Source organism: Endocarpon pusillum, assembly GCF_000464535.1.
Source record: "Endocarpon pusillum Z07020 unplaced genomic scaffold scaffold1719, whole genome shotgun sequence".
NCBI classification, from domain to species: Eukaryota; Fungi; Ascomycota; class Eurotiomycetes; order Verrucariales; family Verrucariaceae; genus Endocarpon; species Endocarpon pusillum.
In genome coordinates, this window is record NW_006916062.1 from 546,945 (window position 1) to 574,824 (window position 27,880).

The following is a 27,880-nucleotide window of genomic DNA, read 5'->3' on the forward strand; positions in this document are numbered from 1 at the left end:
CACGACGCTCTTCCGATCTGTGGGGCCATATCTCCAGTGATACAGCTGACCCATCTGGCGCGAGTGGTGGTGGATCCATCGCCCACGGTCCAATCGAGCGGCACTGTAGGTTTGGAGCGCATCTCGAAGTGCCTCTTTCAACGCCTCGCCGCTCAATGCCTTCTGCTGTACCGATTCCAAAAGCGTGCAGACCACCAACGCGTCTTCAACACCGGTGCAAGCGCCGACTCCCAGATATGGCGTGCTGGCGTGCGCGGCGTCACCGACGAGACATGCACGACCTCCCGCATACGTCGGTGGAGGGTTTGCCTCCAGATCAAAGATTCCCCACTTGACGACCTTCTCCGGATAGAGCTTCCAGATGTCGGCGACCTGTGGACTCCAGCCATCAAATAGCTTTTGAATCTCGGTTCTGTCGACATGGACCGTCATTTTGTCGGGGTCGGGAAACTCGGCTTCTTCGTGAGCGAACACGGCCATGTTGAGAAGTGTGCCGGACATGACCTGTGGCAGTTAGCAATCTTGAAGCGAACAGGTGGAGGAAGATGATGCACAAACCGGGTACACGAGCAGATCAGCGTTGGGGCCCAAGTGATTACACGCGCTCTTCGCCACCTTCTCGCCCAGAGCCTTGATGCCCAGCTCAATGGGGACCATGGTGCGGTAGGCCACGGTGTGACTGAAACCAGCACGGCTGGCTGGGTGGTCGGCGCCCAAGAGAACTGCACGCGTGACGGAGTGGATGCCATCACATCCCAGCAAGACATCGGCCTCGGCGGTAGTGCCGTCAGCGAAATGCAGGACGACGTTGCCGCTCTGCTCGTCGTCGATGTAGTTGAGAAGCTGCTTGCCAAAAACGGCCGCTCCCTCGGGCAACAAGTCTGCCATACCCTTCAGGAGTTGCGAGCGAACGCAGCCCCAGAAATCGAGATTATTCACTGGGATGCGGAAAAGAAGCGATTTGGACTCGTCTTCGGCATCCTCTTTTGTCCGGGGGTGGTAAGCGTTCCAGTAGGCGTTGCTGCTGGCGGCGTCTGTCTTCTGGCTGATGTTTGCAAGGAGCTCGACGAGAGCCGGATCGATCTGCTGCATCCATTCTCGCGCGGCGCCGGTGAATGCCATACCGGCGCTGACCTCATGCCAGGTTTGTGCTCGCTCGTAAATGATTGCGTGAATGCCGCGGCGTCGCAGACCGATGGCGGTCATCACGCCGATAATGCCACCGCCCACAACGGCGACGTTAAGGGGACGCGCAGAGCCATTGGCATTGCCATTGATATTTTTGCTTGCCATGGTGGTTTTGTGGTGGTTGACGCAAGGTTAGCGGACGTGGAAAGACCAGCTCGGACGAGGTTATGTGTGTATAGAAGAATTGAGGAGAAGAGCGAGAATAGGCGAATAGGCGACACAATAGCCAAGATGCCAACAAACAAATAAACAAAGAGTTCACTCGCATTCAGAAGTATGAATGGGTAGATATTTGTTGTGACTCCTACTCCTGACGCCGGACTTTCTATCCCCCTAGCCCTCCTCAACCACCACTGTGCTCCCCCCGGACCGAGGACCGCTGCATTTCCCATTATTATTCACTGGGTCCGGGAGCCATGGAGGTGCACAGCCCCTGTTGCCCCTACAATTATGTCCAGCTGGTCAACGATAGAGGGAGAAAGGAGACGGCTTATCTCTGAGGAGCCAGATTTGAACGCCAGATTCAGAATTGACGTCGAAAAGAAGAAATGTTTATTTTCGCGCCTTTTAGTCTTGGCGCCAAGTCTCTACCAAATCTTTGCCCACGTTTTTCAATTGCCTTCTATGTACTTCTAATATGGATTTACGACGCAGTGAGCGCGCTCCAAAGCCTCGAACCATACAGGAATATGGGAACGAATGTGGGAACAGAAAGACACACCTTCTACCGCTTCAGACCCAAAATAAGCTAAAAGCAAAGAGCAAAAAGTTCAGCTCGTAAGCGCCCCAGGGAGCTCGACAGGGGTCTCCAGGTCATTGGGAGGCTGTAGGCTATGTAACGTCGACTTATGCCTGAAATAAGGCTGTTTCGAAAGCTACCATTAGCTGAAATACCTGAAATAGATATCTCCAACCTCAGGGCCATAGGAGGTAGAAGTTTGGGTGCATGGGGTGTACAGTGTTGGGTGTAGGTTTGGCACCAACACCAAAAGGCGCTAAAAATCAAACATTTTCCGATAGCGCGAGGGATACTCCGTGTGACGTAGTACGTACTAGTAGTTTCTGCGAGTCATGCCCAATGTTGCAATAGGGCTTCTATTTACGCGAATACGCGGATACGCGGAGCCTCATCAGCGGGCTGATGGGCTAGTGCATTTGCCACGTGCATATCAACGTCACGTCAACGCTGCGACCCTGGAGCCAGTATTATTATTATTAATCATTGACCAAGGATACTCCGTCCTAGGCCGCCAAGTCGCTTACTATGTAGTTAGTATGATGTGGGCCTTGGCGCCTAGAGAGCCATTCGTCCGAACTTTTTGCATCTTAGATTTCTAGTTAGCTACACACCACCAATTGAGATTCAGAGTCATAGCGCTCCAACGTCCAGGAAATGCCATGTTTTACTATTCTTAGAAAGCTTTCGGAGTTCTGTCCAAGCAAGCAATCGAATCAGAGCGCTTGTTTTCCTTCTACAGCCTTATCCGCATCTATTATATTCCATGTTCCATATTCCATACTCCATACTCCCGGACGGGATCCTGTATCAGCGATCCTGTTCAGCTGTTCATCTGGCCACAGCGGCCGTTTCCCTTTTCCCTGCACAAGAGTTTCTGCGGTTAGATAACAAGGCCCCAATGATGACTATGCACATGGACAAGACAGTAATTCCAAGATATCATTCCCGTTATAAAACAAGAGCAGACGATGCCTTGATTTATTTTTGAGAATGATTCTGACCAACATACATTCATCATTCATGTCCTTGGCCCTTTTCTGTGATTGCTCCTCTATTCACTCAATTTATTAGAACCATATATGATTTGGATCCACGCGACTGAACGTTCAATCGTTCAAAGGTTATCGTCTCTTGGTTTGGAAATTCAGTCGCCCCCCTTTCATCGCATTCCATACAGACGCCACATCCAATAACCATCATGTCATCCACTCAGTCTCCCTCCATGTCAGCCGTCCGGGATGCGACGACCTTTGTTTTCGGCGGACACATCGGACCACAGAGTAAGAATTCACTGGAGAAACGAGTACGGCAGATAGTCCAAGGACCAAATGGGGACTGGATCCTTAAGACGATTGCCGGCTTGCCACGGTACTGGGACGCCATGACACAGAAGATGCCCGAAGTCGGTCGGTCAATGGAAGGTCCTCGTCTCCTGGCCGAACTGGTGTCGTGGTTTCGAAATGGTCCGGAATCGGTCACGACACTAGCTCCAGATGCGGAGATCCCAGACCTGTGGATCGGAGTTCTCATGGTTGCTATCCAGCTGGATCAGTACTGTCGTTACCTCGAGTGTCGATTCATTGGGACTGGAGTCGACGATCTACAAGCAGAGCTGGTGAAACAGCAACAGCAGCGACAGGCTGGCGGAAGTAACAAGGTCGAAATGGTGGGATTCTGCGCGGGTATGATTGCCGCCGTCGCCGTCGCCAGCTCCCACAATGATGAAGAATTTCGAAAGTACGGTGCCACGGCGATACGCGTCGCAGCGTTGATGGCCGCCCTGGTCGGTGCCACCGAGGAATGGACTAAAAAGGCCGGTAAAGGCGGATCTGTCTCCTTGGCCGTCGCGTGGAGGACGGCCAAGCAAGGCGATGATATGACCCGCATCGTCTCGAAACTGTCTCCGGACGCCTACGTCTCTGTTCTTTTCGACGCGTCTCGTGCCACCGTCACCGCGTCGGAGCGAATCGCGCCAAAAGTCGTCCGGCAGCTTCGGGCAGCGGGTGTCACCGCCCTGCCTCTCGCGTTCAAGGGTCAGCTCCACGCTCCTACAGAAGAGCGGGCACGCTTCACCAAAGCGCTCATCGACGTTTGCCACTCAATTCCTGAGCTGCAATTCCCGAACGCTGCCGAGCTGGCTTTGCCGACTTACCTGGACCATCCCGAGGGGAACCAAGTCTCCGGCGATGAAGACGACTTGGTCGCCATGGTCTTGCGCTCCATATTGGCGAATCAGTTGAATTGGACTAGCACCGTCTCGAAGCTCGCATCGAACAAGAAAGACATCTCTATCGTTGCCTTTGGACTCGATCGTCCTTTGCCACCCACCATTCTGCGCACTTTCGGTTCAAACCAAGTCCAATTCGAAGACATCGAGGAGCCTCGACAACCTCAAGACCAAGACAGAGTAAAGAAATCGGAAACTGTCGAACCAATCGACGTCGCCCGTCCGAGCGCTGCCATAGCCCCGCGGGAAGAAGATCTTGAAGACATCATTGCCGTTGTCGGCATGTCTGTCAAGGTCGCGGGTGGGCAAGATCTCGAAGAATTCGAGCAGATGCTCAAGACCGGAGAGTCGCAGCACCAAGTCATCACGCGCGAGCGTATGACTCCGGACTCGTTATTCCGCGACAAGGCCGACCCGGAGAGAACATGGTACGGCAATTTCATGCGCGATGCCGATGCTTTCGATCACAAATTCTTCAAGAAGAGCCCGCGTGAGTCCATGGCCATCGACCCGCAGGGCCGCCTTTCGCTCGAGGCCACCTACCAGACTCTCGAACAGGCTGGCTACTTCCGTGAGATGGCTACGACTAGCCCATCTGAACATGAAAGACGGAAACATGTCGGGGTCTATGTCGGCCTCTGCTCCTACGAGTACGACGTCAACATCCATTGTCACCCGACCAGCGCCTTCACAGGCACCGGAGAGCTGAGGAGTTTCATTCCCGGCCGCGTATCGCACTACTTCGGATGGACCGGTCCTTCGCTGACCTTTGATACGGCGTGTTCGTCATCGACCACCGCTCTCCATTGGGCTTGCCGCGACCTGCTGTCCGGCGAAGTCCCTGCGGCCTTGTGCGGTGGAGTCAATGTCCTGACCAACCTACAATGGACACAGAACCTGGCTGCGGGCAACTTCATCAGTCCTACTGGACAATGCAAACCATTCGACTCTGCTGCTGACGGTTACTGCCGCGGTGATGGCATCGCCTACGTCTTTCTGAAGAAGCTCTCCACCGCTGTAGCAGATGGCAACAACATCTTGGGCACCATCCGCGCCACGGGTATCAACCAGAACCTCAACACGACTCCTCTGTTTGTCCCCAACGTGCCCTCTCTGTCGACACTCTTCAACCAGGTGATCAGCAAGGCGCGCGTCAACCCGTCTGACATCGGGCTTGTGGAATGCCATGGCACTGGAACACCCGTGGGCGACCCTGCCGAGTGGGAAAGCATCCGCAAGGCTGTGGCGGGTCCTCGGCGCGATACCGTCTTGCCCATTGGCTCGGCCAAGGGGCACGTCGGGCACACTGAAGGCGCCTCTGGGCTTGTCTCCCTGATCAAGGTGCTTTTGATGATGAGAGGCAATTTTATCCCTCCCCAGGCTAGTTTCAAGAGCATGAACCCCAATATCCACGCCCAGCCGGCCGACCACATGGAGGTGGTGACGGCGTTGCGATCGTGGCCAGGGGACCGCAAGCTGGCTCTGCTTAACAACTACGGTGCATGCGGATCCAACTCGAGTGTGGTGATCGCTCACTCGGCACCCAAGAAGTCTGCATCCTTCTTAGCCAAGGCTTCCGCTCGATTGCCGTTCTGGATCTCAGGCCTCGACGCCCGCAGTATCGCCGCATACACCACCGCACTAGCCCCGTATCTTCGCAAGTACGCCGGGCTCGAGGAAGGCCAAGCTGGGCTTGCAGACGTGTCGTTTAGTATGAACTGGCAATCGAATCCCGGCTTGCCCCAAGCCCTGATCTTCAGCTGTAGTTCCTTGAACGAGCTACAAGACAAGCTTGCCAAAGCAGCCGCAGCTACCAAGGACACAGCTTCAAGCATTGGCATCGCTCCGGTGAAGGCTGAGCGACCAGTGGTTCTGTGCTTCGGAGGCCAGGTCTCAACATTCATTGGTCTCGATCGCGCTGTTTACGAAAGTGCCACCGTATTCCGACATCACCTTGACCAGTGCAATGCCGCCATCACTGCTCAAGCCTTAGACAGCATCTATCCCGACATATTCTCTGCCGAGCCTTATGAGAATGTCGTCAAGCTCCAGACCGCTCTCTTTGCCATGCAGTATTCGGCGGCCAAGGCCTGGATCGACTGTGGGCTCACCGACAAGGTAGTCTCTCTCGTGGGCCACAGCTTTGGCGAGATTACTGCACTCTGCGTAGCGGGCGTGCTGAGCCTCGAAGATACCGTGAAGCTCATTGCTGGTCGCGCCAGGTTGGTGCAGACTGCTTGGGGACCTGACTCTGGTGCCATGATGGCAATTGAGGCCGACGAAGCTCTTGTGCATGATCTCTTGAAGGAGTCGAACCTCGCGTCTGACGGAACGGCCGGCATCGCATGCTATAACGGTCCTCGCAGCTTCACCGTTGCCGGGTCTACCAAAGCCATCGATGCCTTTGCCACCATGCTCGCTGGAAAACAGGGCATCAAGAGCAAGCGGCTTAACGTCACCAATGCCTTCCACTCCGCACTGGCAGAGAACCTTGTCAGTCGTCTGAATGAGGTTGGTAAGAGCCTAACCTTCAAAGACGCCGTTATTCACATCGAGCGCGCAACCGAGCAGGGAGACCCGGCGGCGCCGTTGGATTGGCGATTTGCCGGCTCTCACATGCGCCAGCCTGTTTTCTTCAATCACGCAGTGCAAAGGCTCGCACAGAAGTATCCCGAGGCTATCTTCCTTGAAGCCGGTTCCAACTCGACCATCACCGTCATGGCCTCGCGGGCACTGGCTACGACAGTCCCCTCTGACGCGATTCACTTCCAGTCCGTGTCCATTACTAACACAAAGAATGGTCTCGACAAGCTCACAGATGCGACTGTCGATCTCTGGAAGCAGGGTCTGCCCGTGTCTTTCTGGGCCCACCACCGCTCGCAAAAGGATGAGTATTCACAGCTTCTTCTGCCACCGTACCAGTTCGAGAAGACGCGCCACTGGCTCGAGCTCAAGTCGCCAATTGAGCAGGCTCTCAAGGTTGCACAAGAGAAGATGGGAAGCAATGGACTGTTGTTGGCAGCGCCAGGACAGCAAGGGCAAATCGATCCCAAAACCCTCGACATGTGGACTTTCGTCGGCTTCCAGGACCACAACAAAAAGAGCAAGCTGGCTCGTTTCCGCATCAACACGGAATCAGACAAGTACCAACGCCTGTTCTCAACGCATGTGATCGCGAAGACGGCGCCAATTGCTCCCGCAACGCTGGAGATTGACATTGCCATCGAGACTCTTTTCAGCCTGAATCCTGAGTGGAGACCAAGTGGCTTCTCGCCGGTCGTCCGCGACATGCTCAGTCACTCACCAATCTGCGCCGATCCGACGCGTGAGTACTACATCGACCTCGAGGCGCTCAACAAGGCTGAGACCGAGTGGAACTGGACCATCCACAGCGTCGGCGCGTCTCCCGCCGACGATAAGCACGCCGAGGGTCGCATCAGCATGTGCTCTCCTTCTGATCCGGCTGCCAACCAAGAGTTTGCACGATGGGAGCGCGTCGTCAGCCATGCGCAATGCCAGGCGATCCTGGCGTTGGGCGCGCACGAGGAGGGCGTGGAAGTGCTCGGCGGCCGCAATGTGTACCGAGCCTTCGAAGAAGTCGTTGTCTTTGGCTCTGTCTATCAGGGTGTCAAGTACATCGTGGGCCGCGACAACGGCGAGAGCGCCGGTGTCGTGCACAAACGTCACACCGGTGACACCTGGCTGGACGTTCCCAAGGCAGACTCGTACGGCCAAGTTGCGGGTATGTACGTCAATCTTTTGACCGATATTCCCGCCAGCGACATGTTTGTTGCCACCGGTCTCGAACTGGTCATGCGCTCACCAAAGGCTCAGCTCATGATGGATGGCCGTGACAATGGTCCCGATGTCTGGCATGTTCTCGCTCGCCACACACGCCAGAACGAGAAGTCGTACGTGACGGATGTCTTCATCTTTGATGCTTCGACCGGTGCGCTGGCCGAGGTCATCCTCGGCCTGAGATACGTCCGGATTCCCAAGGCGACGATGAGCAAGATCCTGGCCAGAGTGACGACAGACAAGTCATTCGTGAGGGACACCGCAGCGTCTTTGCCGACTCCGGCCCGACCTGTTGCCGCCTTCACTGCGCCTACCAGTGCCACACCGGCGGTGATCCCTTCTCGCCCCAAGGCGAAGACGACCAACAGCCAAAAGTCGAAGGCTGATAGCGGAGCACGCGACATTGTTAAAGAGGTGCGCGATGTAGTCTCCAACGTTTCCGGCATGGAGGCTAGCGAGATCAGCCTTGACAGCCAGATGGCTGATCTGGGCATCGATTCGTTGATGGCCATGGAGCTGGCGCGCGAGATTGAAAACAGCCTCCGGTGCAAGCTCGACAGTAACGAGACGATGGCCGCAACCAGCCTTCGCGAGTTCGTCGCTTGCGTGGCGAATGCTCTGGCCAGGGGTGGAGGTGGACGAAACGTGGAGGAAGATGACGACGACGACGACGAGAGCGATGATGATACAACCGGTAGAGGGGAAGATGTTGGCTCGCTAGACACGGGCGACGAGGATTCAGGCTCGAATATCACCACTCCGGATGATGCCTCGGACTTCAGCAACGAAGGTCAGGATTCCAAGATCGAGGCGCCCGTCCCAGCTGCTAAAGTCTTGAACAGGGGTAACGTCGAAGCCCGAGAGGCTGCAGCACTGCGCCTAGTCGAAACCTACACAAGCGGTTGGGAGACGGCAGCGTTAGAGGCTGCGGAAAAGGGCGCGATCGCCAGCCGCCGCAGTGAAGGAGCAGTGGTTGTCGTGACTGGCGCGTCCGGCAGTCTTGGATCTCACATTGTTCAAACCCTCGCAGAGCGATCCGATGTCGCCACCGTCGTCTGCATGAACCGCGCCATCAGCGACGTCTCCGCTGACAAGCGTCAGGAGGAACTGCTCTCTTCGCGAGGCATCGAGTTGTCCCCTGACGCATGGAAGAAGCTGCGGGTCTATGGCACCGACACATCCAAGCCACATCTTGGTCTGTCGGACGAGGATTATGACTGGCTGACGCAAAATGGCACACATATTGTCCACAATGCCTGGCCTATGAGCGCAACTCGGCCGCTCCCAGCCTTTGAGCCTCAGATGCGAGTGATGCGGAACCTACTGGACCTTGCCCGCGACATGGCAGTCGGCACCTCAACCCGCAGAATCGGATTCCAGTTCATCTCCTCCATCGGCGTGACGGGCTTCTCGGACGAGTCCAACATTCTCGAACAACCCATGTCCATGGCCGCCGTCATGCCCAGCGGCTACAACGAAGGCAAATGGACGTGCGAGCGCATGCTCGCCGACACACTCCGCCAGCACCACCGCCTCTTCCGCGCCATGGTCGCGCGACCCGGCCAGATTTCCGGCTCCACGACCAGCGGCTTCTGGAACCCCGTCGAGCATTTCGCCTTCGTCATCAAGAGCTGTCACAGTCTCAAGTCGATTCCTGATCTCGGCGGTGTCGCACACTGGTTGCCCGTCGACAAATCCGCGCGCGTCATGGTCGATTTGTTGAACATCGATTGTCGCGAAGGCGCGACGGAGTCGTATCCTGTCTATCACGTCGACAACCCCGTAGGTCAGCCCTGGAAGCAGCTTGTTTCCGTCCTGGCGGAGGCGCTGGAGGTTCCGGCGCACGGCATTGTGTCTTTTGAGGAATGGATCCGCCGCGTGAGGAGCTCGGCATTGGGACCAAAGGAGAATCCGGCGGCGATGGCGTTGCCGTTCCTGGAGGATCATTTTGAGCGCATGGCTTGCGGTGGCATTGTGCTGGATACTGCGCGGTCGAGTGAGCATTCGGAGACGATGGCGGCGGAGGGACCGGTCAGTGCAGAGGTTGTCAAGGCATATGTGAGGTCTTGGAAGGAGATGGGATTTCTTTACTAGTTTCTGATTACTGGGCGGTCTATAGATGGGCGGCGTTAAATATGTTTTGGGAATTGGGATCAAACACGGATGCATTAGAATTAGATCTGATATTTGATGAAATTCAATAAACCTGTTTTCTTTTCAATGGCAACGTATGGAATGCTCTTTAGTGTTGCAGTGATCAAAGTATTGTGCATTGCGAAAGTCTTGCGAAAATTTGGAGGTTGTGCGGAGTTGCTAGCGCCGCGTTGTCAAACAGCAACAGCTCTTGAGGATCAACCTCTATATCATATAAACAAGGTATCAAAATGATGCTGAGCTTCTCCTAATTCTAAAAATATAAATAAATAGTAATACAGATCTTTACTGATAGAAATGGCTTTCTATATAGTAAATTCTACTTCTTTAAAAAGAATCTTTTATATGTGAATTCTGTATCAAAAGAATCAGAAGAAGCTCAGCATCATTTTGATACCTTGTTTATATGATATAGAGGTTGATCCTCAAGAGCTGTTGCTGTTTGACAACGCGGCGCTAGCAACTCCGCACAACCTCCAAATTTTCGCAAGACTTCCGCAATGCACAATACTTTTCATATTTGTTCGATGTCAAGATCAATACAACGCGTATCGTGCTGGAGTCTACCACTGTGTAAGCCAGACTACCTAGTGTAAATCCAGCCTCAACTTAAGGCCCTGAAAGAGGAAGGGGATAGACTTCTATATGATTGTTGTCATGCGCCCTTGCAGGGCAGGGCAGGGCAGAGCCATCTGCGCCTGTCAGGCGGTCGGCATACGCCAAGGATAGGAGGATCTGACGTACAAAAGGCGCCAAAATCCACAGATAGAATCAACACACTCTTTACCCACTTTTGAATTAGTTATTTGTTTGTTTCTTCGTCAGGCCAGGGCATCTGACAATTGTCATCCTTCAATAATGAATTATTCGAAAAGTAGAACTAATCTAATTAGAATAAAAGAAGAAAGAATGCTCTATAATAACTTAATTAAAGAGATTTTACCTAAGTTGTATTAATATTACGAATCCCGGGCTGTTAGACGGCCACGGCCTAGCAGAAAGAGGCGAGAAAAAGACGCAGAAAAGGCGTCGAAAAGACGCTGTTCAGTGTGGTAGAAGTGTGTAGATTCTATCTATCTCCTGCAGACGGCTACGAGGCCTCTATTTGGCGCACGGCAGGCACACGGCAGGCGCTTGGCAAGCGTGTGGCAAGCGTGTGGCAGGCGTGTGGCAGGCGTGTGGCAGGCGTGTGGCAGGCGTGTGGCAGGCGCATGACACGGGCTTAATAATAATAAATGCTACTTACTACTCAGAAGAATAACATTAAATAGCAAGTTATTCCATCTAATAAATGGGTATTAGCGCGTTCAAATACATGAAATCAACACTCAAAATAGGCAGCAAATCTCTTGTTGCGTTAGTTGTTGCTATCATTAGCAACGTAACAATTCGAAGCAAAACAGCGCAATTTGCCCTCGCGCGAAGTAATAGAAACTGTTTGAAAAAGAGCGTATTTTAAAGCATTGAAAATTCTGTTAAAACGGCGTAGAAAAGCACTGATTTGAAATCCAGTGACGTTGTTGCAACACTGCGAGTTACGTGAATTTGGCTGTACCATATGACGTCAGTTCAACACTAGGGAAATCAATCACCCTTTTCTAATTCTAATTTCACACTATCTAAAACATGACCCTGCTAGGATTCCGACGCCCAAGACTCTCGTATATCTGGGATCTGAATCCTTAGACAGCATTGTCCCCTCGCCGACTTGTTACTCTGTGACCACCAGCATCACCATCTCACAGAACATTCAACAGGTCCGTGATCGGCAACTTCTCCGGCTTCTCCGGATGAGGTCTTTGCTCATCTCCATAATTCAAGTGGGCTTTCAGCTTGTAGCCCTCAGGCACACCCGCAAACTTCTTGATCGCTGCCTCGATCGGTGCGAGAGAATTCATGTGCTGCAGGTTGGCGCCGACGCCCTCGAGTTCCAGTGCCGTCCATACGAGGATTTGATGAATGCCCTGTGCGTGCTCACCCCATTCCCCGAACATGTGCGCGGTGGCTTTGTGTGTCTCAGCGGCTTCTTTGGTCGTTTCAGTGCGTTCCCAGAAGAGAACCTACCCGAAGTTCGTTAGATACACACTGCACGGGCATGGATGAAAGTGGCCGTGGGAAACTTTACCGATCCATATGCCGCCTGATGAGATTGGAACAATGTTCTTAACTTCTTCCATAGCTCAGGATTGATGCGCTCGAGGATCGGCTCGGCTTTCTCGAGGATAATGCTCCATAGTTCTTTGTGTTTCTCCCCGAAAGCGAGCGAAATGCGGACGGGCTGGGTGTTGTAAGATGAAGGGGCAAAGTCGAGGACTTTGGCCACAATTTCCTCAACGCGTTTGTCCGATACTTTGGAGGTGCCCGCTAAACCGTGAACGCTGCGACGGTAAGCTGCGGCCTCAAGCCACTGGTCAGCGGTGACGGAAGGCATACTGTGATTATTGAACGACAGGGCAATGGTTCTTCCACGAGGAGTGGAATGCAGCTTTATAAGAAAGAAAGTCGGATATATATACTATAATACCTCACGCGACAAAAGTGACCAGACTAAAGGACCGTCCCGTACGTAACCCACACGATTTCCCAACCGGATAGCACGCATTAGTTTTTGAGTACCAACCGGCGCACATTTTACCGACTGGCGTCGCGTTGATGAATGTGCGGGATCCTGTAGTGATTAGATCCGTTTAATTCCGTTCGGGTTCCTAATACGGCTGATAGAAATTCCGGATGACAAACGTTTTCCCGGATCTTCAGCCGAGCTCGTACGAAGGAGAAAATTAAACTAAGGGATGCGTTGGGTTCAGCTCGTTCGTCTTTTGTCTCTATTCTCTAAAAGGAAATTCTAAACTTGGGTGGTTGCCGTGGCCCCGACTGCTGATCAACCCGGCTTCCAGGACAAGTGACAGCTTCGAATGCGAAAGGACACTGGCCAGCCTTAGTCCAAATGATGCTCAAAGATAAATCGTAGTCCCTATAGTGCACCAAATCCTCAGTATGCAATTCAAGAGCACAACAGCCAAACAGCGTTCGCAAACTGACCAATGAAACAGTACGAGGGGTCGGTACTGTTGGTACAGTACCAAAACAGGGTATGGTACCGTTGGTACTATCGTACCGTTGGTGTTGTACTGTGTCTCAGTACAGTACCATACAAATGCTAACGTGAGTTATTTTCTACTAAACGTTCATTTATCGTGTACTATAATATGGATGCTTACTAAGCCACAAGGAGGGATAGAGTTTTCTTGGCATCCGCTAATATCGTGTGAATTCCCTATAAAATTAAGCTCTTAATTTCTATATAGTATCGTTGGCATTGTACTGGAGTACTGAGCCCCTGGTTTGGTACCGTTAGTACGCCCCAGGGGGGTAGTACCGTATCGTTGCGTTGGCTACGTACCGCGGTACTGACCAAGGACTGTGAACGCTGCAGCCAAATAGGCCTCCATTTCCAATCGATTGTCATTCGATGCGTCCTCCGGAACGCCCAAACTCCGACATGAACCATCTAATCCGTTCTATGCCCTGGTGTACACGCTTATCTATTGTATCAAGAAACCACTCCGTCCCATTATCGGTGGTGGCATGTCCGTCTCCCGTGCAGCCTTGTGGATCTGCTGGACGACTCTCTCGACGTCTCGAATCTTGATGGGCAGTCGATGATCTCCGTCCCACTCGACGAGCGTCGCATACCGCGAATCGCAGTACTCGCGAAGCAGCTCTCGGTGCTTGTCGAGTCCCGGGTCGTTCAAACCGTGCACATGAATGGTTGGGAGTCGCAGCATGTGTTCATGGGAACCCAGCGTGAGCCACGCAGGCGGATCATACGTGAATGGTGTGGCAGCGTCGACCAAGCCGCGCGGTTTAGGCAGATCAGGCATGAGCCAAACCAAAGGCCCACGGCCGGCAACGAGGACTGCGAATCGGAACGTAGTCATGCCGCTTCTTTGCTGTCGGTAGAGGAGGCTCGCGGCGACTTTGGCACCCTGACTGAATCCTAACAGTCCCACCCATTCTCCTGTCGCGCCCTTGGCGTCGTCGGCAGCCATGGCCAAAGCGAGGGACGCGTCAATCTTGGAAGCAACATCGCGGCTTGTCCAGACGCCGGGCATACGGTGATCTCGGAGCCAGACTCTGAAAGGCCCAAAGTCCTTATATACGGATGTCACGTCTGGACCAGGCCACAGGCTGATGAAGGGAGCTTGGGCATAGACAAGACGAAAAGATCGCGCGAGACGTTTCTCGAGAACTCTGCATTGCATGCGGAAGATAGTCGCGTTGGTTCCGCCGCCATGAAGACAGAGAATGCGTGGTAGATGGGTCGTCGATGTGTCGTTCATGTTGGGGTATCCTGTCACTTCCGAGGGAGGGCTTCTTGGAGTGCTTGTATCTAGACTTACTTTGAGTTGAAGAATATATGCGACTTATAGTACGTGGTTGCTGCGCCGCAAAAGCAAGGCTCCGGGCTTCCTGACTGCTATTCTATAGGCAATGGTAATTCCGTTGGACGATCAGCAGGAGTTAATATAGTCCGTAATATATCTTACGATCACATTCCTAGCACGTTAGTACAAGAAAAGCTAGCTTTCACTTATCCTAGTTAGCGTATATTGAAAACTTTTGAAGCATGACTCCGTACCTTCGTTTGGAATGACTCATCACCTTCAATGCGTGTCGAAATAGGCCACTGGACCAGTCGCTGGTACGCCCAGACAAACTGAGGGTCCGAGGGATCATCGTCGACCGGGTCGACCCCAATGAAAGGGTGCCGCCGAGTCATCCCATAAAGCATCAAACAGCCATCTACGACGAATGGCACGCGCTCGCTGAGTGCTCTGCAAACGCTCTGTATCGAGATCAGAAATCGATCCGAGAACAAGCATTTTGGCTAACACTACTGAACGGATCTTTCCACGATGATAGCGGGGTACCTCCCATCAATGACGACACTGTATGCAATGGATCGAGTTACTTGATTGAATCTAACGTAGTGGATGGAGGAGAGAAAGCTGATGAGCAGCAAGAGCTAATCTAAGAAGCAGCGCCAAGGCAGAGCTAACGGAACGTGCACGTGACACTCGTACCCTTCACCACGCATGAGACTAATGGAACTCGTACTGCACTTGAAGCTTCCGCAACTTCTCCAGCACTCGACGCCACCGACAGCAGCCACTGACACAAGTGGTGGTCCTTCCTGCACGCCCAGTCCGAATTTTTGGATGTCGACAGCCTCGCATTCAATACGTGCGTCACCACCGTGACCGTCAACCGCCGGTTCTTCGTGACGCCGGGAATGAGGAGGAGGGCGGCGGCTGGATGGGGACCGTATCCCCAGCCACCGGGCCAGGTGACCTGGTGGTGGTGCTCAATGGCGGTTTGGTGCCATACATCGTCCTACAGCCGCCGTGATGACAGGTCCCGACGGTACAAATTTATCTGGATTTACCATTTTCGGGGGCTTGCTATTTGCATGGGGTCTTGCAGGATAAGGCCACCGATCGGCTCGACGCATGGATTTATCCCGAGCAGAGTTTTGTGCTGGTCTGACTGGATGTAGTCCAAAATGGGATCTGGGGAGAAAATGTAGAGGACTTTGTGTTAACTTTTACAAACTTGATTCTTACTGCCTCACGTTCGTTGCTTTTCATGCTAGTCATCGTGTGGTATGTGAATCAAGTACACAGTATATGGGCTCCTTCATCGAACTAGAATTGATGAAAGAGTGAGTTGTGCTACTCAGTGGAAACTAATACCCAGCCTTGCTTATCAAGAGGTTCTGATACACACCATCGCTTCAATCTGATTCCCAATGGCTTCTGGGAAGTCCGTTCCTAGCACAGAACATGCGATGCTCCGCTGGGACAATTGGGGGCAGGCATCGAGTCATGGAATAACCTATCCTATTTATCACCCCGACATTATGGCAATCGCTCCAGAGCTATACATCCTATCTCCACATCCACTATTCACATCCATCATCATCTCTTCTGACTCTGGCTAGAGCCAGACGGCAGACCGATCCGGAGAGAGAAGGTTTGATCCTGCAGGCTTTTAATTGAAAAAGGGACGGACGAGTTGGCCCTATCGTTGGCAGCGTGTCTAAAAAGGTTGAATATCCCGCCATAATAGAAGCACAATACCACGTTACTACGACAACAGCAGCCTTCTGGAACGGACCCTTGGACCATCTGCTCAGGTGGAATCATCAAGTCAACTACGACCCACAGGTCAGAGCTAGTGGGGAAACATGACCTAATAGAGACATTGATTTCCTGATTTGATGCGCCGAACGTCAAAACTGGACGTGTTTGTAAGGTGTTATGATGGACAATTCCATCAATGGAGTTTGTGAGCATCCCAGGATCGCAGCTTGGCACCGCCTCGTTCCCAACGCTCTGTCAAGTGAAACGCTCTATCAAGGGGTAAATTTCTAGCCAGAATTGTACATTGCCCAATTGAGTACTTCTGTCGGTATGTATCCCTACAACTCGTGAAAAAAATGTTGATATGAGCCTGCTGTTGATAGCAAGGACGGCTAGCTGCCGCCACAGAAGCTCAACGCCTTCAGTACGAACAGAAGAAGCGAAAACAAATGGTCTCATGAATCAAATCGAGTCACTTGCTTAATTACTACCTCATTTTTTCCTACCCCCCATGTAAAAAGATTCAGAAAATGAAAACTCGTTAACAATCGTTTTGTCCATTTCAAATCTTCCTTTTGGGCCACCAACACTAGAAAAGTTCGTTCAAAACTCTCCTTTGAGTCGGTGTTGATGTTGAAGTGGGTTAGCAACAGATTGACCACTGTGGCGTAGTCGTTAACATCAGAATGCATCAAAACAGCTTAACCACTATCTTATGTCCGCCTACTGCCGCCCATGAGAGTAGTGTCCATCCACAAAAACTATAGAGTAATATCAATATCAGGACGCTCTAAAAAAAGTTTGACTACCGCCTCATGTCCATACCTTTTTGCCAATGAGAGTGGTGTCTGTCCCCAGGAATCAGTAGAGTTAATGTCAATATCAGGATGTGTCAAAAAGAGTTTGACTACCGCCTCATATCCACACCCTGCCGCCCATAAGAGTGGTGTCCGTTTCAGGGAATTAGTAGAGTTAATGTCAATATCAGGATGTGTCAAAAAGAGTTTGACTACCGCCTCATATCCACACCCTGCCGCCCATAAGAGTGGTGTCCGTCCTAAGAAATCGGTAGAGTTAATGTCAATATCAGGACGTGTCAAAAAGAGTTTGACTACCGCCTCATGTCCACGCCCTGCCGCCAATGAGAGTGGTGTCTGTCCACAGATATCGGTAGAGTTAATGTCAATATCAGGACGTGCCTAAGAAATCGGTAGAGTTAATGTCAATATCAGGACGTGTCAAAAAGAGTTTGACTACCGCCTCATGTCCACGCCCTGCCGCCAATGAGAGTGGTGTCTGTCCACAGATATCGGTAGAGTTAATGTCAATATCAGGACGTGTCAAATAGAGTTTGACCATCTCCTCATGTCCACGCTCTGCCGCGTATGAGAGTGGTGTCTGTTTCCAAGTGTTTTTAGAATTAACGTCAACATCAGAGCACGTGAAAAGTAGCTTGACTACCTCCACATGCCCACAATTTGTGGCATAGTGAAGTGCAAGACCCAAGTTCTTTGGGGATGGAGTCGGTCCTCTCTTCAGAAGCTGCTTGGCTAAGATTGCATCGCCACGTAAAGCAGCATCCATAAATTTTGTCTCAGGCACAAGTAATTTGTTTAATATTCTAGCCACGCGGTTCGGTTTCTTGGCCGCCTTCGAACTGGCCTTGTTGGTCATTTCATCTGGTAAGGTTCTCTCAGAGAGCATCCCTCGTGAAGGAGACTGCTGTACAGAGGTGTTGATCAGTCTGACACTGGGCACCGTTGCTTCGGATTGAATCGGATGAGATGGCAATAACGCTTCCTGACCTGATTCTGTTGTCATGTGAGAATCACCAAGAGCCACATCCCCTGCTAGGCCTTCTTCGATAAGAGCTCTCTGAAGCGTTGTAACGATAAATAAGCTGTGCTGTGAAAAGAGTGCGGGTGTTATGCCAACATTCTCTAATTCTTTGCGCAACTGCCGCCATGCTTCCCTTTCATCTGTGGACAGTGAATCAATTGTTTGTGTGGAGATGACTGATCCTTCCCGTTTTCCAGCACGAACTTCTTCGATAACCATATTAAGCCTCTGTTCGACCCTGCGTTGGGATGAACTAGAAAAGCACACCCTTTGTAAGCAGACAAGAATAAAACTATATCAGAGTTTGACATACTTTATCATGTTGCAATTAAACAAGTTCAAAGTAGCAATGTGAGATAATAGTCTCTCTCTTATATCTGCCACTTCCTCTGCACCCCAACCCATCCTTTCCCATGTGACCTGAGTCTGGGCTCCTACACTATCAAAGTGTGTTTGTAGATCTTGTAGATCTCGCAATACCTTATTTGAACTTTGCGACAAATGGCGAAGTGTAGGATGATTGGTGATATCAATGTCAAGTTCGTTGCAGGTCTCTTGAGCTGTTTCAAGAGCCGAAAGAAAAGCCGCGAGTTCATTTCGGATATCTTTGAACTGATCTGACGAAGTCAAACAGGAACGGTAGAGTGATCGAGCCAGCGGCCGAATTGTTGTGATGTGGTCTGGAAGGGTTGAAGCACTTGTCAGTCACAGCATCGCTACAAGTGGTGCCTGTCCCTACTGATATTGATATCGCGACCTGAATGAAGGTCATCGTTGAATACCGCGCCGCCTTGGGAATTGGTGAGGCCAGAGTGGATGCGCTGCGCTTGGGACGAGGACGCCATGCCTTTGCCAATATATGTGCAGCATTGGATGGCTCAAAAGCTGGAGCCTAGATGAGGATCTTTCTAACTCGATCGAACAAACCTATTGCACCAAAGAGAGGCTGCTGATCGCACACTGTTGAGCAACGAGGCTGAACTGGCGACCTCGATATGATGTGGCTGCGAGTGTTCAGGGTAGGGGTAGGTTGCCTTAGCCGCTTGCCCCCTCAACAGCCTCACCCCTAAATATTTGTGACAAAAATGCTGCCTGACTATTTGATCACAGGCGTGAGTCGTCCATTTGCAGCTGACGTTCACCAACATACAAAAAGAAGTTGAGAAGGAAGAATCATATCGCTTATACTCGACCAAGGGGATTATGGCCTTCGAACACTCTTCGAATCTAATACGTAAAGCATTTGCCGAGTAGTTAACTGTAACCCCTAGGTCACTCACGTGGTGAAGGGCTCCGAAAATAACGCGTTATTGGTCCTTAGTCATTACAAAGACCGTCAAAGGACGATCAGGTGACTATAATCTGACTGTTATATGGCCATAATTTTGAAAAGACGTCCAAAATGACACAGTTTCATAGATTTTAAGATGTCCTAGATGAATTCGATCATATTATGAGTAGGCCTGACTTAAGCACACATTGATGATAATTTAGACATAACTCTCAGTGGTCTCTCCCTGCGAAGCATCATTTCAAACTTGCCAAGATAGACAGACCTAGACCGAACAAGTACTACTTACTACATGCCAGTTCTTCTAGGTTGCCAGTCCAAAAGTGAGTTGCATCCTCTGTCGCTCTAACTACCTCCTACTGATCTACTCGCCCCAGGGTCTTAGATGATGAAAGCAGCTACTAGCTGGAAGTGTGATCCGTTGACACCCAAAAATGGCGTCGAATTTCGAAGCCAACGGCACAAAGCAACGGCGCCAGAAGTCGACTCGGCGAAGGAGACCAGGGAGCAAAGACGATTTCGATGAGCGATGGGGAGATGAAGAGCCTGGGTCAGATGAGGCCGAGGAGAACGACTTTCAGATCCCACCCCCAAAACGAGCAAAGTTGGATGATGGTGCTGCACGTATGCGAACTCCCACACCGGACGAGAACGAATCTCCGGAGGCATTGTTAGAAAAAGAGGCCAGGCGAGACCGTGAAGAAAGGGATGAGTTTGCAAGACGACTCGCAAAGAGAGATGATGAGCGCTCAAAGAAGATGGTTGAAGACCGCTCATCGGCGAAGGACAGTGCTCTGGCTCAGCGCCGGGCATTAGCTGATGATGCTGCGGGCAGGAGCGCTGCTATGCCTGATCTACGGCTACGCTCACGGCAGGACTACTTGAAGAAGAGAGAGGCGGAGATGCTAGCTTTGCTACGGAAACAAGTCGCAGAAGAGCAGGCAGAGCTGCGAGAGAATCCTGATCTGACAAGCGCGGAGAGGGCCGAGTTTGCTAAGAACAGGGAGGTGCTACGGATCGCGGAGGAGAGAATGAAGATTGATGAACACCTTGATGGCTATGCGTTGCCTGAAGACTACATTACCGAGAAGGGCAAGATTGACCGGAAAAAGAAAGAAGAAGCACTATACAAGCGATATGCCGATCGGGATGAGCATGGGAATGAGAGATTCGTTACGGAGCACGAGGAGTGGGAGAAGGAACAAACCTCGAAAGCTCAGGCCCAGGTATCGAGGTTTGAGTTTGTTGATGAAGGAGATTACGACTACGTGTTTGATGATTCCCAAAAGCTTAACTTCATCATGGAGGATCGACTAGCTGGGGACACGAAGCTTATGACCAAGGAACAGAGGATGATGATGCAGCAACTGACAGCCGCAGAGCAGAAGGCTAAATCGATAGAGGAGACGAGGAAGAGTCTCCCAGTCTATGCATTTCGAGAAGAGATCCTTTCTGCCATTGGTGAGCATCAAATCTTGATTATTGTGGGCGAAACAGGAAGCGGAAAAACAACACAACTACCACAGTATCTACATGAAGCCGGCTACACAAAAGGGGGCTTGAAGGTGGGGTGTACACAACCCAGGCGGGTTGCAGCAATGAGTGTAGCAGCTCGTGTTGCTGAAGAGATGGGAGTGAAGGTGGGCAACGAGGTTGGATACGCAATTCGATTCGAAGATGCGACAAGCGACAAAACCGTACTAAAGTATATGACGGACGGCATGCTTCTACGTGAACTTCTTACAGAGCCCGATCTAGGAGCCTACTCAGCTTTGATGATCGATGAAGCTCACGAAAGGACTGTGGCTACTGATATTGCATGTGGCCTTCTAAAAGATATCGCCAAAGCCAGACCGGATCTGAAGCTTCTCATTTCCTCAGCTACAATGGATGCTGTGAAGTTTCAGAAGTATTTCGATAATGCCCCCATCTTCAACATTCCTGGACGTCGATATGCAGTAGATATACACTACACATCGCAGCCGGAAGCAAACTATCTTGCTGCAGCCATTACGACGATCTTCCAGATACACATCACGCAAGGAAAAGGCGATATTCTTGTCTTCCTCACGGGACAAGAGGAAATCGAAGCAGCAGAAGCAAACCTGCAGGAAACAGCTCGCAAGCTCGGGAGCAAGATTCCAGAAATGCTCATTTGCCCAATCTACGCAAATCTCCCGTCTGACCTCCAAGCCAAGATCTTCGAGCCCACACCAGCAGGAGCTCGCAAAGTAGTCCTCGCTACAAACATAGCAGAAACATCGTTAACCATCGACGGTATAGTCTATGTCATCGATCCCGGCTTCGTCAAAGAAAACGTTTTTAACGCCCGCACCGGCATGGAATCCCTCATTGTAACGCCCTGTTCTCGCGCCTCCGCTGGTCAACGCGCAGGGCGAGCAGGTCGTGTCGGCCCGGGGAAATGCTTTCGCCTATACACCAAACAAGCTTACATGAACGAGTTAGACGAGAGCACTACCCCAGAAATCCAACGCACAAACTTGAACGGAACGATCCTCCTCCTCAAATCTCTAGGGATAAATGACCTCCTCGACTTCGACTTCATGGACCCACCTCCCACCGACACCATCGTCCGCGCCGTCGAACAACTGTACGCACTGGGCGCCCTCAACAATGCAGGCGAACTCACGAAGGTAGGTCGTCAGATGGCCGAGTTCCCCACCGACCCCATGCTCGCCAAATCAATCCTAGCAGCGGATAAATACGGCTGCGTGGAAGAAGTCCTCTCCATCATCGCCATGCTAGGCGAAGCATCCGCGCTCTTCTACCGGCCTAAGGACAAGAAAATCCACGCCGACAGCGCTCGAGCACGCTTCACCAACAAAGAAGGCGGCGATCATCTATCGCTGCTGAATATCTGGAACGAATGGGTCGATTCGGATTTCAGCTATGTCTGGTCGCGTGAGAACTTTCTCCAGCAGCGCTCGCTGAACCGAGCCCGTGACGTGCGCGACCAGCTCGCCCGCCTCTGCGACGCGAACAATCTCCCCCCGATCCAGAAAGCCATCACGGCTGGATTTTTCCCCAATGCTGCAAGACTACAGAGGGGCGGGGACAGCTATCGCACGGTCAAGAATGGACAGTCGGTTTATATCCACCCGAGCAGTGTACTTATAGAGGTTCATCCCAAGTGGGTGCTCTACTATGAACTGGTCTTAACAAGCAAGGAGTACATGCGCAGTGTGATGCCGTTGAAGCCGGAGTGGTTGGTCGAGGTGGCGCCGCATTTTTATGCGAAGAAGGATCTGGATAGTTTGGGGGGTGGGGATAAGAAGATGCCCAGGGGCAGGGGGGTTGGTGCTGCGGAGGGAGGAGGGGGGAGAAGTAAGATCTAGTCTTTAGATCGTGGGGAAATTGAATAGATGGATAGATTAAGTGGCGGAATGATTGAAAGTGCATGCACTGGATTGCCATTTCCCGTATTTGCGACCTTACTCCCACGGTTAGACGGATAGGATGCTCCATTCTGTTTGTTTCTTTCGTTTTTGGGATCGTCGAGATGGGAAGAAGAAACTCGTTGTGCTGTGATGAACTCTCGACGTGTTTGTTGCTCGGTTGGTTGGTTGGTCCACCGCCCAGATTTCCCCACAGTCCTTTTCTCCTTTCTTCGTGACAGGGCAGCACAAGCCTCCAGAGCACAATCGCACAATACTCGATTTATCCTCATCATCATCATTATCCCTTAGCAGCGTACTTTCTTGCGGATCGGGTCCGCCGACTCGATCTGGTTGAAACTTACAAGGAGAAATCTTCATCCCTATGCTCGATGTTTCTGAATGAGATGCTAGACACCGGGCCGGGCTGTGAATGTTCATCCATGCCTCGTCGTTCCTGTTGCATGGGGAATATGTACATGGCAGATAAAGTAGGTTGGGTCAGGTCAGATTTCGGGGAGCGGAGCACGATGACAGACAGCCCAGAGAGGACAGACGTTGCATGCTATGCCGCGGCAGCATTATCGCCATGATCTGCAGAGTTCTCGGTGGGTAAGGTGTGATACAGAGACTTGGAAGGAGAGGAGAGGACGCCGTGTTTGTGGTTGAGAATGCATTAGGCTTGCTCATTGCATTCAGAGGATTTAATTAACCTCATACATTAAACATAACCGTAGTTGGATCGTACATGTCCTCGTCTTCAATCATCACTCGCTGTTTTTATGTTATACAAGAAGATTATGAAAGCCGTGCTCGGGGAGAACCACAATCTGCTGCCAACTAGCTCGTCATCATCACGGTATCCTCTCAATCTCCCCCACCCCCCCTGCATTTGCCTCCTGCTCTTCCTCCATCTGCAAAGCCTGTGCCTCCTGCTGCTGCTGCTTTTCTTTACGACTCTTTTCGACTTCCCACGCCCATTTATAGAGCTGCTTCGGGTGCTCAGGACATTCTGGTGGATCCATCCGGCGAATGTAACGATTGAACGCCCATGGGACAACCGTTTTCACTTGGTATTCGATGTGTTCGAAGTTTCGGACACCGACTGTGGCTGTCAGTATCTGAAGTACTGGCACCGAGGAATGGCTATTGGTTGAGGAAGCTTACAGATATAATTCAGCTCTTCTAGGGACATGGGATTCAGGTTGCCTGGCGTTCTGCTGAGAGTTGCGCCGGCTGTTTCGCGGACTGTGGGTTCTGTAAGAGGCATTGCTAGGAAGTGAAGCAGCATTAGGAGCATACCGAAGAAGAAGACAAGAATGAATGCAACAACATTCAAGGCTGTGTCGCATCTGAGGTCAGTATTGGACACTCTATTGATGATGATGAACGGGGTCAAACAAGACGGGTGCGCACCTGCGAAAACGGACAATATCTTTGTGTGCTTGACATCCTGTGATTACTCGATCAGCATCTTGATAGGACATCTAAACAGGCTCTGCCAAGCTACAGTAACTTTGAAGTCACAGATTTGGTGATGGATACTTACCGTCAAAGGAGGAACCACAAGAGTGAGTATACCAGCACCAAGAAAATTCAAGAAGACTGCAAACGACATGCCTACAACGCGATTCTCCAGGGGGAAGACCTGATCATAAAAGGTTAAATCTTGTCTTCAACCACAAATGAAAGCCAGCCCCACCTCCGCACTCAAGCTGAATGGCACAGGGCCCATGCCCAACTGTAGCTGTCAGCCCTAAAATTCCCAAAAAGAAGCAAGTATACTACCGAGTAGATAGCCATAAAGATGAACCAGAAGAGGCTTATCACGCCTGTGTGAGCCTTCTGCTGTTCTTCGGGAATATTGAAACTGAAGGCGGCGGCGAGCATTGAGAGTGCGAGACCAGGTATTGTTATCAGGAGTAGAAACCGTCTCCCATCTTGGAAAGGTTGCGATCAGACGACTGCAGCAGGGTTGGAAGGAAGTGGATACCCACATCTATCAATGAGCCAGTACGCGGGAAGTCCAGAGCTGGTTACGAGTCAGCAGGCACTCAGGCAGGGACAGATTGTTCCCGGCCACTAACACAAAATTAACCAATCCTATACCCCAACTTAACCAAAGAGCGTCTATCCCTGGTGCTTGAGCATCGCGGAAGAGAGTGGAAGAATCTTGGTACATTAGCACAACACACTCGTAACTCATGATAGGCAAAAGTGGCATCACTATCCAACTTCGTTGGGCAGCAGGGTAGGACAGCGACTTACAGAATGCTAGCGCGTTCACCCCACATAGCTGTTGTGATATCATGCAGACTCCGGCTGCGATTGTGGCCTGGTCGACGATTAGCAAAGCTAAGGCGAGAGCTGCTCTCGAAGTTACCCTGCGAATGCGGCCTTTTGTGAAGAGCTGTCCCAATTTCTGCCAGTAGTTGATAGAGTGGCTTTGTGGAGCTATGAATCGATGCCACAGATGCATGCAGTTATTTTTGGACCTCACCGAGTGTCTTCGGTTTCGGAATTCAAGTGTGAGAATCTTCGAGCGGTTACCTTGGTCTTCCGAAGCTCCGTCTTTTGATGCTTCGGTACTTTCCTCATTAGCCACTGAAGGGCTTCTGTAGACCTCAGCATGTGTGCTGCAATGGTCCACACTTCGGGCCTTTCTTGAACGCAGCCCTGGCTGGTCGTTGGCATGAAATTCTCTTGGTTCTTCATGGGCTTTGAGACGCTGCTCTGCGTCATGACTTTTTGGTGACAGCAATTTCTTTTCTAGTTCAATCTGCAGATGACAGTAGAAGAGCTCTTTTGCTGCTAGTAACGGCAAGCCTCTCAAATGAAGCAGAGATTTATATGCCTCACCATAGTACTTAGCGCCTCTTTTCATGTAAAACCTGGGGCTTTCTGAAGATATGCCCGTTTTAGTCGTCAAGGTAATCAAAAGCAGAATAGGGAATAGTTTGCGTACCTGGGCAGACGAAAATAAGTGTTAACATCATGATGGTGGGAAGGAAAGCAGACGCAGTTTGAAATCTCCACGCAAGAGGGCCTAGTGGGATCAGTGCACTCGCTACTCATACACATTGAGTTCTGGACTTACCTAATTGAGAGACCGCAAGATTCGCCGTAAACCCACTGCAAAAATAATGAGAAGCAGAAGGGAGACTATGAGACCTCGACATATGCACACCAGAATATTCCCAATGCATCGAACAATTGCCAGTTCATAACCAGCGACCCTGACGTGGGTAAGTCTGCTGCGGTACCAACATTTGTCTGTAGAGGAGCCCCTTACCTCGTATATGGGATGGCGCAACCTCCGCGGCATAAACGGAAACTGGAATCTGCACGATCATGTTAATGCTCTGGAATCGCGAGATGATAGCAAGGCAGCGGCGAAGTCAGCAGCAGCCTACCTACGCTCGCTTCTGCTCTCATGCCAATACCTCTGCGTAAAATCAGCCCTAACTGCTCTCAAAAAATTTCAGAGACCTCTTCTTACCCAGGAGCACACGGCACCCAAACAGTTGCTGCCAGTTGTGCGTACATGCACCTCCGATTACACTTGCGAGAACGAAAATACCAGATATAAAGATAGCGGCACGCCTGCCAAAGAAATATTCATTCAGCGGGTCTAGACACCTGTCAACATTGGAGCTCACCATGAGGCGAATAGCAAATGGAACTTGCCTGACAACCAGCAGCCACTTTATCAATCATGTGTCAGTCTCTGTGCTCTCCGTCAAAGGGAATCGACTAACATTACGCTGGCAGAAAGATATGTCGAAGCATTGACTCTGAATAGGTCAGCTTCTATCGGGTTGACTTTGGTAAGAGAAAATACATTGCAAAGATCCATCTATCGCGAGGGACGTGATGAGGAGGACTCGAATAGATTTTGAACTCATCGGGCCAGTTGAGATTGGCACCTGGGGCGCAAGCAGAACGTTAGTTCAAGGCCGGCGCTCAAGAACTTCTTCCTACCATTACTCCCGGTCTTTGGCAGAATTCAATTGTTAGCATTCGTCGCTGTGTTGAACCGTCTCATCGGCTTTTACCTGATTCCAGCCCCTGAACCCGGTCAGCCAATCAATGAAAGAGCCTCCCTGGGGTTTCCATAACCCATGTGAAGGTCAGGTTGGACGACCTACTGTACAATGGCGGCAAGGCATAATGTTGTCACAGTAACGCGAAGCTGCTTCGGCTGCCTCCAAAACCCAGAAGTTGGGTCGGATCTCAAGGCTTCCCGCTCTTCCGGGGGCAACCCAGATACCGTTTGCCAGGCCTCTGGGTCTCTCATCACTCGGCCGCCCTTTAGTCAGCGATAAGCTGGAGGTCGTGGAACGTGAGTGTATCTAATCTGTACGGACCTTGACGAACAAGTCTTGGAGATGGCTAAAGCCATAATCACAAGCGAATTGCCGCGCAAGGTCATCTGCCTGACCTGGCCGATGATGAAGTAGAGGGTTATCAATTCTGAACGAAATCTGTCAATATTGTTATACGCTCAAGGAGATGCTGGCAGAAATGTACAATCCTTCTTTATTGTCCTCCAAGATCGCACCGTCGACTTCGTTAAGAGATTCGTCATCCTACCAAAAAGCTTGTTCAAAATCCAAACCAGTGCGAGAGTAGTCCGATCAAGCTAGTACCTGGTTCTCGCTGTAAGCAGGAGATGTCGACCTCTCTGCAGCTTCGACCTCAGCTAGTTGCGGGTGGATACTGACCAGTGAACAGGTCCTGGGATTTCAGTGAAGAGACGACTAAAAACTCCTAGGGTACATAGAATCGCAGCGGTTGGTAGCACAGAGGCTAATATGATTGGAATATGAACATATAGAAATGATTTGTGCATGTTTACAAGGAAGATAGCAAGCTGCTGTAGAGTGCCTCAACCCTGCCTGGTAGGAGGTTATGAAATTGTTGCTGAGTAGGTGCATTTTGGATTGGGGAGGTCGCACTGCGTATTGCAAGCAGTGGGTGATCATTGGAGTTGTTCAAGACCTACATGCAAGGCAATACGAGTAGCGCACATTGAACCTCTTCGTATTCGAATAATTAGTTGTATGTACCTTGTCAATTCCGCCCCTGCGGAGTACCTTGTTC

General features: G+C 51.2%; 7 protein-coding genes across 7 annotated transcripts in view; 2 read left to right on the forward strand and 5 right to left on the reverse strand.

The window, feature by feature from the left end:
• EPUS_01006 (uncharacterized protein) overlaps positions 1–1,293 on the reverse strand; it is a gene marked incomplete at both ends in the record, with an annotated part of 2,430 nt that extends 1,137 nt beyond the window's left edge. The window contains 2 exons of the mRNA XM_007802564.1: positions 51–504; positions 559–1,293. Of these exons, the coding sequence (XP_007800755.1) occupies positions 51–504; positions 559–1,293 (1,189 nt within the window). The remainder of the gene's footprint in view (positions 1–50; positions 505–558) is intronic.
• A 1,832-nt stretch (positions 1,294–3,125) lies between these two features.
• EPUS_01007 (uncharacterized protein) lies at positions 3,126–10,046 on the forward strand (the record flags this gene model as incomplete). The annotated part of the gene is made up of 1 exon (XM_007802565.1): positions 3,126–10,046. One exon carries the CDS (start codon positions 3,126–3,128, stop codon positions 10,044–10,046), a length of 6,921 nt encoding a protein of 2,306 aa, XP_007800756.1.
• A 1,799-nt stretch (positions 10,047–11,845) lies between these two features.
• Positions 11,846–12,537, reverse strand: EPUS_01008 (uncharacterized protein; the record flags this gene model as incomplete). The annotated part of the gene is made up of 2 exons (XM_007802566.1): positions 11,846–12,166; positions 12,232–12,537. The coding sequence occupies 2 exons, from the start codon at positions 12,535–12,537 to the stop codon at positions 11,846–11,848; spliced, it is 627 nt and encodes a 208-aa protein (XP_007800757.1).
• A 1,114-nt stretch (positions 12,538–13,651) lies between these two features.
• Positions 13,652–14,449, reverse strand: EPUS_01009 (uncharacterized protein; the record flags this gene model as incomplete). The annotated part of the gene is made up of 1 exon (XM_007802567.1): positions 13,652–14,449. The coding sequence occupies one exon, from the start codon at positions 14,447–14,449 to the stop codon at positions 13,652–13,654; it is 798 nt and encodes a 265-aa protein (XP_007800758.1).
• Positions 14,450–17,440: 2,991 nt separating this feature from the next.
• EPUS_01010 (uncharacterized protein) lies at positions 17,441–18,310 on the reverse strand (the record flags this gene model as incomplete). Its single annotated transcript, XM_007802568.1, has 1 exon — positions 17,441–18,310. One exon carries the CDS (start codon positions 18,308–18,310, stop codon positions 17,441–17,443), a length of 870 nt encoding a protein of 289 aa, XP_007800759.1.
• A 1,506-nt stretch (positions 18,311–19,816) lies between these two features.
• EPUS_01011 (Pre-mRNA-splicing factor ATP-dependent RNA helicase-like protein cdc28) lies at positions 19,817–22,738 on the forward strand (the record flags this gene model as incomplete). The annotated part of the gene is made up of 1 exon (XM_007802569.1): positions 19,817–22,738. One exon carries the CDS (start codon positions 19,817–19,819, stop codon positions 22,736–22,738), a length of 2,922 nt encoding a protein of 973 aa, XP_007800760.1.
• An 893-nt stretch (positions 22,739–23,631) lies between these two features.
• Positions 23,632–26,130, reverse strand: EPUS_01012 (uncharacterized protein; the record flags this gene model as incomplete). Its single annotated transcript, XM_007802570.1, has 12 exons — positions 23,632–23,882; positions 23,945–24,230; positions 24,327–24,425; positions 24,480–24,518; positions 24,566–24,717; positions 24,775–24,809; positions 24,865–24,949; positions 25,046–25,678; positions 25,743–25,823; positions 25,875–25,909; positions 25,965–26,013; positions 26,070–26,130. 12 exons carry the CDS (start codon positions 26,128–26,130, stop codon positions 23,632–23,634), a joined length of 1,806 nt encoding a protein of 601 aa, XP_007800761.1.
• Between the last annotated feature and the right edge of the window lie 1,750 nt (positions 26,131–27,880).